An 11,639-nucleotide genomic window follows, 5' to 3' on the forward strand; every position below is an offset into this window, starting at 1 on the left:
GTTTTGTAATGAGAGATTAAAAATTAATTCAAATAATTACTGAATGAATCTGATTGTTTGTAAATTGAACCGTAATTTTAAAATACTACAAAATAAAAGTAGCAATTGGGTTATTGAAACCCAATGACTTGGAAAATGTATTAAAATACTTTGTTAGAAATTTTATAACAAAAAATGCAATTTTATTATTTTTAACACTAAAAACTTAAACAAACTAATTGGAGGTTTTACATTTCCATCATTTCATCGCTTTTCTTATAGGCATCATTAATATATTCATAAGTAAGTTTAAGCAGATACTGAAATGATTTATTACTAACTAAATCTTCTAAATCTGTGCTACTGATAAACTCTTCCATGGGCGGTAGAAAACTTTCAAAGTCACCATCTAATACAGAATAAAAAAAAGATTTCAAAAATTATAAAGAAATAAATATTACAAAAATGAAATACTTACCCATCAAATGACACAATTCAATGAGTTTAAAGAATAACAAATTCTGTATATAATCTACAGCAGAATTTGTATCATATTCAACCCAATTGTCTCTTAAAATAGCAGCACACCAAATTTTGTGTCTCGCCTCAAAAGGATCTTCCAAATAGTTTAATAATTCCAAGGCCTTGCGGAAATCAAATTCTGTAGCTGTTTCGTTCTCTTCGGCAATAAATAACTTTATTTAGAAAACACAATGTAATTAGTAAGGAACAAAATATTTCAACAACTCCACTTACATTGATAATCTCCTCAATTTTTAAAACTTTTTGATGTTCAACATCATAACCAAAGGCCAGTAATAAATGTTCACTTAATTGCTCCTGATAATCCACAATATTTAATTCAGCATTTATGGTTTCTAATTGTAATGATAAATCAGAACCCGTCGAAGCAAATGCTGATAGTTTGGCCAACGATAACATGGACTAATAGGAATTTGAAAATAACATTAATTCTATTATGGGCAACATATTATAAGAAATAAAAATAATTCCCACATACCTTTTTCCTTTGCACAAATTCTGTTTCACTTTGAGCCAATTGAAATAGTATTTTAGAGGCTCTTTCGAAGTCACCATTAAATACAAGTTGTATCCAACCCAATGTTGGATGATCACGCATAAATTGTGATAATGCGGCTTGATTGCCTTTAAAACGTTCAAATACTTCACCTTGACGATTCTGTCTTAAATGCCAATTAATGGCAAATTGTGAGAAATCATATTCTTCGTACTTTTTTATGTATGAATCGAGACGCTCTTGATTGTTCGTAACATCACAGAGTAAAACAAGACTTTGGAAATCCAAGTATTTCTCAGCTAATTTAGCAGCGGCTTCATATTGATTGTTATCAACTGAAAGGAAGAGAAAAGAAATTGAAGATGTTAAAAATAATAATTAAAATATCTTCAATTCTGAGATTTTTTTTACTCGGAAATATACTTCGACTATAGACAAGACTGCAGACTATAGACTAGACTATAGACTATAGACTAGACTTTAGAGTAGACTATAGACTAGGCTATTTGATAAAATCGAACAAATTCTTGGTAGAATTCTAGTCTATAGTCTAGTCTATAGTCTAGTCTATAGTCTAGTCTATAGTCTAGTCTATAGTCTAGTCTATAGTCTAGTCTAGTCTATAGTCTAGTCTATAGTCTAGTCTATAGTCTAGTCTATAGTCTAGTCTATAGTCTAGTCTATAGTCTAGTCTATAGTCTAGTCTATAGTCTAGTCTATAGTCTAGTCTATAGTCTAGTCTATAGTCTAGTCTATAGTCTAGTCTATAGTCTAGTCTATAGTCTAGTCTATAGTCTAGTCTATAGTCTAGTCTTAGTCTCTAGTCTTATAGTCTAGTCTATAGTCTAGTCTATAGTCTAGTCTATAGTCTAGTCTATAGTCTAGTCTATAGTCTAGTCTATAGTCCTAGTCTATAGTCTAGTCTATAGTCTAGTCTATAGTCTAGTCTATAGTCTAGTCTATAGTCTAGTCTATAGTCTAGTCTATAGTCTAGTCTATAGTCTAGTCCTATAGTCTAGTCTATAGTCTAGTCTATAGTCTAGTCTATAGTCTAGTCTATAGTCTAGTCTATAGTCTAGTCTATAGTCTAGTCTATAGTCTAGTCTATAGTCTAGTCTATAGTCTAGTCTATAGTCTAGGTCTATAGTCTAGTCTATAGTCTAGTCTATAGTCTAGTCTATAGTCTAGTCTATAGTCTAGTCTATAGTCTAGTCTATAGTCTAGTCTATAGTCTAGTCTATAGTCTAGTCTATAGTCTAGTCTATAGTCTAGTCTATAGTCTAGTCTATAGTCTAGTCTATAGTCTAGTCTATAGTCTAGTCTATAGTCTAGTCTATAGTCTAGTCTATAGTCTAGTCTATAGTCTAGTCTATAGTCTAGTCTATAGTCTAGTCTAGTCTAGTCTATAGTCTAGTCTATAGTCTAGTCTATAGTCTAGTCTATTAGTCTAGTCTATAGTCTAGTCTATAGTCTAGTCTATAGTCTAGTCTATAGTCTAGTCTATAGTCTAGTCTATAGTCTAGTCTATAGTCTAGTCTATAGTCTAGTCTATAGTCTAGTCTATAGTCTAGTCTATAGTAGTCTAGTCTATAGTCTAGTCTATAGTCTAGTCTATAGTCTAGTCTATAGTCTAGTCTATAGTCTAGTCTATAGTCTAGTCTATAGTCTAGTCTATAGTCTAGTCTATAGTCTAGTCTATAGTCTAGTCTATAGTCTAGTCTATAGTCTAGTCTATAGTCTAGTCTATAGTCTAGTCTATGAGTCTAGTCTATAGTCTAGTCTAGTCTAGTCTATAGTCTGTCTATAGTCTAGTCTAGTCTAGCTATAGTCTAGTCTATAGTCTAGTCTATAGTCTAGTCTAGTCTATATCTAGTCTATAGTCTAGTCTAGTCTATAGTCTAGTCTAGTCTATAGTCTAGTCTATAGTCTAGTCTAGTCTAGTCTATAGTCTAGTCTATAGTCTAGTCTAGTCTAGTCTAGTCTATAGTCTAGTCTATAGTCTAGTCTATAGTCTAGTCTATAGTCTAGTCTATAGTCTAGTCTATAGTCTAGTCTATTAGTCTAGTCTATCGTCTAGTCTATAGTCTTAGTCTATAGTCTAGTCTATAGTCTAGTCTATAGTCTAGTCTAAGTCTAGTCTAGCTCTATAGTCTAGTCTAGTCTAGTCTATAGTCTAGTCTAGTCTAGTCTATAGGTCTATCTAGTCTATAGTCTAGGTCTGATAGTCTATCTATAGTCTAGTCTATAGTCTAGTCTATAGTCTAGTCTATAGTCTAGTCTATAGTCTAGTCTATAGTCTAGTCTATAGTCTAGTCTATAGTCTAGTCTATAGTCTAGTCTATAGTCTAGTCTAGTCTAGTCTATAGTCTAGTCTATAGTCTAGTCTATAGTCTAGTCTATAGTCTAGTCTATAGTCTAGTCTATAGTCTAGTCTATAGTCTAGTCTATAGTCTAGTCTATAGTCTAGTCTATAGTCTAGTCTATAGTCTAGTCTATAGTCTAGTCTATAGTCTAGTCTATAGTCTAGTCTATAGTCTAGTCTATAGTCTAGTCTATAGTCTAGTCTATAGTCTAGTCTATAGTCTAGTCTATAGTCTAGTCTATAGTCTAGTCTATAGTCTAGTCTATAGTCTAGTCTATAGTCTAGTCTATAGTCTAGTCTATAGTCTAGTCTATAGTCTAGTCTATAGTCTAGTCTATAGTCTAGTCTATAGTCTAGTCTATAGTCTAGTCTATAGTCTAGTCTATAGTCTAGTCTATAGTCTAGTCTATAGTCTAGTCTATAGTCTAGTCTATAGTCTAGTCTATAGTCTAGTCTATAGTCTAGTCTATAGTCTAGTCTATAGTCTAGTCTATAGTCTAGTCTATAGTCTAGTCTATAGTCTAGTCTATAGTCTAGTATAGTCTAGTCTATAGTCTAGTCTATAGTCTAGTCTATAGTCTAGTCTATATAGACTATAGAGTAGACTATAGACTAGAATTCTACCAAGAATTTGTTCGATTTTATCAAATAGCCTAGTCTATAGTCTACTCTAAAGTCTAGTCTATAGTCTAGTCTATAGTCTAATCTATAGTCTAGTCCAGAGACTGAAAATAACTGGGCCACATAACCAAAGTATGAATTGTAATTTATTTTTGTTTTTTAAAATAAATCACTCAGAATAACAGTTATAAAATGATTTTTACTTAAATGGTTTAGTATAACCTTTACTACTTTTGTTTTGTTACTTATGATTTTGGCTGAGCACTTGGGTTTTGAATTCCTTTTTTCTCTTGCTTATAAGAAAGTGGGAGAGTATATTGTTGTTGTTTGCTATGATTTCTGAAGATAGTATGTCTGTCCTTATCGTGTATTTACATTTGCGATTTATTGTTTTGCTTTTAAAAATAAAAATCATTAGCAGACCTTTTCAAAAATGTTTACAAAATAAAAATCAATTGTAGCGAGTTATTTTGTTTTTCCTTTCGGTTTCTCTCAACCACTTATAAAAAAAATCTAACATAAAGGTTTCTCTCAGTGATAAACTGCAAAAACACAATTATAAATGGTGATCACAGCAATTAACCTTATAAAAACAAAGTGGACTCGTTATTTTCAGTCTCTGGTCTAGTCTATAGTCTAACTAGACCAGCGGTTCCCACAGATTTTTACTTCGCGGACCCCTTGAAGAACTTATTTTATTTCGCGGACCCCCATACATATTTTTTTTTCCTGTACATTGAGAATATATAATATTTCAGATAGGTTTTCAATTGCATGTTTTGAAGATAGAATGACTTCTTTGTTGATATGTTAACATGATGTTTAATTTTATGATCGTGTGATCTTTCATCTTCATTTTTCTTCAAGGTAGCGAAAAGGTTTCTTTATCAAATATTGTCACATGTGCTTAAGGAGTCACGTTTCAAAAATTTGTTGCGATTGCAAAGGGTGAACTGAGTAAGTGAGCTAAGTTTTCGGGAAAATAATATAAGAAAGTTGGACTTCTTCTATGTTGTTGCGGAATGCGTTATCCGCATAATATATGATTTGAACTCTTTGTTAAAGTACTGTGAATTTGGAACTTAAATTTGAATTTTAAAATACCAACGAATTATTTTACTTCATGGTTTTTGGCTACATATTTACGCGAAACGCTATGGATTTTCTATTGTTAATTTAATAATATGTATTGGTCGACAAAATCAAGTTAAAATCTGTGTATCACGTCGGATTGGAATATTTATATAGAGATGCATAAAGAGTCACCTCTGTTTTGGAAATATATAATTTTAGTCCTTTCAAACGAGAACACTTTTGCTTACAATTTGATAAACTTAAATCTGTAATAAGCTTGTCTTTGAATTGAACTTCATACTCCGGAATACCAGTATCCCTAATTTAATTGTAAGGCAGAGTATTATTTGTCTAAAATAAAAACCATTATTTCAGTACATATACAGGAAATAAAAATTACAAATCACGCAGTACTTTACTTTATAAAAGTTATACAATAAATTTGTAGGGCCTAACCGAAAAAATAAAATTCAAAAAGTTACCAAAAAAATTTGGGATTATTGCACAAAAATTGGAGATATTTGTACATACATATAAAAGCAGAATATTGTTTATTCATGGTTTTTTTCGTTCGTCTTCGCGGACCCCCTAGGATTTTACTACGGACCACTAGGGGTCCGCGGACCCCCATTTGGGAACCGTTGAACTAGACTATAGACATAAAACACTTTTTATAGAAAAAAATTGTTAAAAATTTAAAAAGCTTTATGTTACTCACTCAAAATCGATATTAAATCCCTTCTCTGTGACTCAAACTGCTGTTGCAATACATTGAATTTCTCCGTGTCTCTTACACTTTCCAAATAATGTTTACGACCATCCAATATAAAATCAATTAATTCCAATATTTGTTGATATATTCTCTGTCTCAAATCAGGATCACTAGTACCATGAGCGCCATATTTTACCGAAATATCTATAAGATGTGATAGAGAATCTCTTAAACCAATATTACCAGACATTGCAGTCCAAGGTAAGTATTCGAATGAATCCATTTTCTCTGCAGGCAAAGAATAAATTGTAGAATTCTGTTCACGGAAATTAATTACTTCTGTAGTAATATGCAAAACGACTGTATTAATATCGGAGATAAATGATGCTAAGTTAGAAGATTGATGTTGATTTTCTATACGATTATCGGCTAGATCGCAGAAGGCTTGGAAAATATCTTGGAATTTGCAGATGCGTACATAGAATAAATCTTGAGCGGTTAAATTACCCTGAGGACGTTCTTGCCAACGTTGTACTAGCGAATTAATGGCCTCATCGATGAGTTTGTTGTATCTGTTGGAAAATGTTTGAATAAAAGTCATTTGCTTTGTTATGTAGAAAAACTTACTTGTTTTGTATACTTCTTAAAGCAATGGCTGCAATAATTCTCTCGTTAATATCGGATATAACAAAACTAGTGGGTTTTAAAACATTGCCACCAGCACTGGGAACAGAGCTCAGCTGAAATTTTTAAATACATATGGTAATAATAAATTTTATAGCTTTTATAAGGGGCTAAAAGTTACCTTTTCCCATAAGCCAGTAGCATGTAGAAATTCTACAAAATGTCTTAAGGCCAAGTTTTTCTCTTTAAGTTGTGTTATAATTTGCAAAGAAGAAGAACTGCCTAAAGCATATTTTTGAGCATTAGGTTCTTCCCATAACTGTTCCCAACGAGGATCGGTGGCGGGAATATCTTCAGCCAAATCTTCAGCTATAGTAATAACAATTCTATGAAGCAAATAAAAAAATATTAAAATAATATTCTTTAATTGTTTACATTTAAAACGTACTTATCCAATTGTGCGGCTTCTCCAGTGGTAGATGGTTCCGCGGCATTTCTCAGCAAATCATTTAGAATGCTATTACACATATTAGTATTACGTTTCAAACGATATATAAAAGCCGCCTTCAATTGACTAACTTCATCTTTAAATTCCGAATATATAGAATCTGGATCTAATTCATACATGTACAAATTCTGTTCATTTATATTACTCATCGATGAGGACAAAACACTCTGTTCCCTTAAAGTAGTATCGCCCATGGGAGAAAATACTTCAGGTGTGGTGCAAGAAGCATTCATTATATCTGAACTATCAAAATCTCCTGGAGTTATAGAAACTAAACCATGAGTACGACTAAATATTAAAGGAATATTAGCACAAACAGCAGCACTAAGGATACGATCATCTTGTAAATGAAATTCAATTTTTTCTGCATCAATTTCACCAATTTGTATATTGGCTAGAGGCAAAGGATAGACTACCTTATCGTTGTAAATATAAATGTGTGTGCGACAAATAATGAAACGCAATGATAAACATTCATTTTCTGTAGCCACACTATAGAAGTGGGAAAATTTGAAGGGAGTAAAACTCAATAAACGCATTCCTTCATTGCTGGTAGATAAAACGCCTAGAAAGTAAATTTAAAAAGACATTAGTGGTAGAAAATAGTTAAAAAATGAATGAATTCTTAATAAATCAAACTTACTCATGCCATAATACATTTGCGGAGTTTGTGTGGTATTTACAGCTCCAGCCAAAACATATGTCTTTCCCTCAAAAATATGCATATCGAGCAGTTGTAAATCAACATTTAAACTGTCTGTGTGTAAGAAAAGATTTAAAACATGCTATAAATTATAATTTATATTACATTCTTACCTCTAACATTCCAGAATTTCTGTTGAAATTCATCACGTATTTTGCGTATAATTTCAGAATCTTCAAATAACATTTGTTCATTGTTGCCAGAATGATTGAGACGCCAGCGCTGAATCCAACGATCAGCTAAGACTGCAACAACAGCTTCACGTTCACCCGAATCTTGGGGATCACAAGCAACAGCTACAAATTTCTACAAAACAATTGAACAAAATTAAAAATTATTACCATTTATAAAATTGCTTACAGATATACAGGGAGTCAAATAAATAACAAATCACAAACCAACTTACATTTTCTTTATCATTCGCATTATTCATGCCAATTATAATCGAAGCAAACTTTTTACCAATACCACCCAAAAACCCAGAAGGTTGACGTATTGTCTTATGCTGCAGCACATGACGACCGTTTTGCAATTGCAATTGTAGCAGAACCATGCTACAGGTGGTTGTCACAAGTAAATAACTTAAAGGCATTTGCTGCTGAGGCAATGTTAACATATAATCAAACTCTTGACCATCGAGAATATTTGTTAAATCAACCGAACTGCCATCGTGGGCTATTGAGGGCCAATAACGTACATCACCAGTGGGTGAAACTGCCACACACGAGGCCATTTGTTGACTTTCACTTAAGAAAACACTAACCAAAGATGCTTTGTGTCCAATATCGCAGTGGGGTAGTGTCAATTCCCGACATTGAGCCATGGCGCCACCTCTGCGCTGATGACTGCGAGCCAATAGATCCTTGGCGCTCTTGGGTGGTGAATTGCCAGTGCTGGCATTACGCACATCTTTATATTGCCAAACTAAAAGGCGGCGACCGTGCACCACCCAAGCCCAGCCGTTTTCAGAGCAACGAACTGACACAGATTGGTTTTTCTCGCTAAATGTTAAGGCCTCATTTACCAGAACAGGCAACTGCAAGCCATAGCTTTCAACTAAATTGAAATCCGAACGTATGCCCATAAACGATTGATTCGAACGTCCAGAAATGCTGTAACGGCTAGTATACACAAAAAATTTCAGGTGTTTTTGAATTAAAGTCAAACATTTTACTTACCTTTGTCCTATACTGCCTCCACCACCAGTTGCCTTCTTTAAACCACCAGCAGCATAACTCAAGGCTGAACCACCTAAAGATTTGCGTCCGACATTGCTAAATGTTGATGCAGATGTCTGTCTGGCGCGTATCCCGGTACCAGCGCCGCCCAAAGAATGTCGCGCCATACCCGAATATAGTTGCTGATGAAGATTTTTATCCATTTTCATTTATGAGTATCTATTTTATTACGAAAATTAAGAGATTTTTACAAATATTTCGCACAACAAACAAAAACCGGCGTTTCTTTTGACAATTCACGAAAATGTGTGGCAGAGCCCTGCGCCGACAAATATTAACGGCGGCGGTGACTGACACTAAATATGTGTCAGCGGCTTAAAATCGACTGTAAGCCGGCTAAGTTTTCAACTACGTTTCGTTTTCAAAATTTTCAACGATTTTAAATAAAAACGGAATCCGAGAGATCAGAAAGTGGGATTTTGGAAGCAAATATATTGTTTATAAGAACAAAACAGAGCAAGCTCAAAAGTTGCGTGAGAAATTATGCAGGGATGGATAAAAAAATTTACGAGGATCGGCCTATATCCTCCATATAAAACATCTTGCAGAAAATCAGTTTCTAAAAAATTTTGCATTAAGAAAATGATCAATAACGTAAAAACAAAGATATGTTATTTATTCAGTAATAAAAAAGCCAATTTGGGCGAAATAATATTACATAGTCCTGTCTGTTCTGTAAACCAAATCCGAGTAAATTTCTCGTTTAAAAACGAATTCGCATATTTTTTCTGGTTTTAAAACCGAGTACACAAATCTAGTGGAAAGTAAATCGAATGTAATTTTATTCTAATAAATTAATTATTTTTCTGCTTTTTTTAATACAATTGTAACTAAATATAAATGCTATGGGCATTTTAGAAATTACTCGCATACAGATTTTAATACAATCAGGAAGCTGCGTGTCCAATTTTAGGTTCAATATTATAGAAAATTCGAAAAGTATTAGTAAAATAACAAAAAAGTACCAGAAAGTATGCTTTTTAAATTTTCGTTCAATTAGGATACTGCGTGTTTAATTTTATGTTTATATATTCAATATTTTAGAAAACTCAAAAAGTACCAGTTGAAGTACGAAAAAGTACCAAAATACCTCAATATTATAGAAAATTCAAAAAGTACCAGTTAAAGAACGAAAAAGTGCTAGAAAATTCTCCAGTTTAAATTTTCTTTCCGTCAAGTCCCTGATTGCTTAGTTTTATGTTTCTAGGTTCATTATAATAGAAAACTCAAAAAGTAACATTTGAAAAACGAAAAATTACCAAAGGGCGCCCTTTTATAGATTCTCATTAACTCCGGGCTAGGTTAAATTTTTATAGAAGACTCAAAAAGTACCAGTCGAAGAACGAAAAAGTACTAAAAAGTCCCATTTTATAGACCCTCATTTACTCCGGGCTCTACATAATTAATTTCATGTTTCTAGGTTTAATTTTAAAGAAAACTCAAAAAAGTACCTGCGTAGAACGAAAAAGATCCGAAAAATCCCTTAATTATTAATTTCATGTTTCGATTTCGATATCATAGAAAACTCAAAAAGTACCAGTTGGAGAATGAAAAAGTACCAAAAAATATCAGTTGGTACCGGTGTTCTTGAATAAAATAAAATTTCCCCTTTTTACCCCTTTTGGTACTTTTTTTCTCCCCATTAACGAAATAAAAATTCTGTTCCAAAAAGTTGCAACATCGTATTGGGAGCCAGTTATTATGTATTCATATGTATATGTTAATAAACCAAAAACAATGTTTTTAAAAAAGTACCAAAAATAGGTACAATTTTCACCCCTTAAACGTCCTAATATCCAAAAAGTACTAAATGTTCGACTTGAATTCAAGTTTCGTTTTCACTGGAGAATGCTATTGAATTGAAAGTGTAATGAAAGTGTATTTCAACACTTGAAATTTGAATGTTTGAGTGGAGTTAAACTTGTTTTAAACTCTATTTCCAGTAAGAATGCTTATTTGGTTACCAAATTTTGGTATAGTGTGACAACTATAAGGGATCTAAAGTCGACATAAAGCCCACAATGGTTTGTACCAATAGTTTGCCCAAACATCATCTACATACCTAGCCAGGTTATATCCTCTAGGTCCGTGAAGACATTTTCTACAAAGCTATAAATTTGTATAAAAGGCGGCTTAACAATTGTTTCTTGTAAATATTCGGACACCATAGTGTTTGGAGACAACAAGAGCTTCACTGAAAGGCACACCAGACAGACATCAAGCTCTATTATGGGTGTATGGTAGTGATTCTGCTGAGATCAATGGTATAATAATAAGAATGTATCCCAAGGATACCCCCTTTTTTCTTAATTTTTTTTTTTATTTCGCATACATATATTAGGCATGGATTTTTTTCAGTGTAGGTGACTAGGGAGGTATACAATTGCCACCCTCTTGTGGGCATTCTTCCAGGAGACCACCATGATGCCTCCTCTTTCTTGAAAAGAAAGACGTTCTTTATAGACAAATAAATAATTAATTAACACCATTACTTACATTTTTTAATCTTCTAGATCTCACAAATATACCAAATCTAAATTTCAATAAACACTTTTGGGTATTAAACGAAAACAAACCTCGCCTGGAAAAACATTTTCATCATAGTTATTAACAATTTAACTAAATTAAACCCAACACTTGCTGTTTCTTTGCACAATGACCCTCGGTATAGTAATAGAGAGAATTTATTTTCACACAGTATTCGAAAAAATCAATTATCTTGTTTAAGTTAGAATTTCTTTAAGTGTTGAATTATCGATAACATTGTTTACCATTTTCC

The 11,639-nt window shown here is 32.7% G+C and overlaps 1 protein-coding gene across 1 annotated transcript; it reads right to left on the reverse strand.

Moving 5' to 3' along the window:
* Nucleotides 1-160: 160 nt before the first annotated feature.
* On the reverse strand, nt 161-9,116 carry LOC119609852 (nuclear pore complex protein Nup133). The gene is made up of 12 exons (XM_037964837.1): nt 8,801-9,116; nt 8,029-8,743; nt 7,736-7,928; nt 7,563-7,676; nt 6,860-7,484; nt 6,593-6,797; nt 6,415-6,527; nt 5,794-6,359; nt 1,001-1,353; nt 736-924; nt 458-674; nt 161-388 (listed from the first exon to the last, which is right to left on the reverse strand). Exons 1-12 carry the CDS (start codon nt 9,007-9,009, stop codon nt 228-230), a joined length of 3,660 nt encoding a protein of 1,219 aa, XP_037820765.1. The 5' UTR covers nt 9,010-9,116; the 3' UTR covers nt 161-227.
* Between the last annotated feature and the right edge of the window lie 2,523 nt (nt 9,117-11,639).

This window comes from Lucilia sericata, unplaced genomic scaffold (genome assembly GCF_015586225.1).
Source record: "Lucilia sericata isolate MDLA Ls3-8-SP2 unplaced genomic scaffold, ASM1558622v1 Contig001067F_arrow, whole genome shotgun sequence".
In the NCBI taxonomy this organism is placed as follows: Eukaryota; Metazoa; Arthropoda; class Insecta; order Diptera; family Calliphoridae; genus Lucilia; species Lucilia sericata.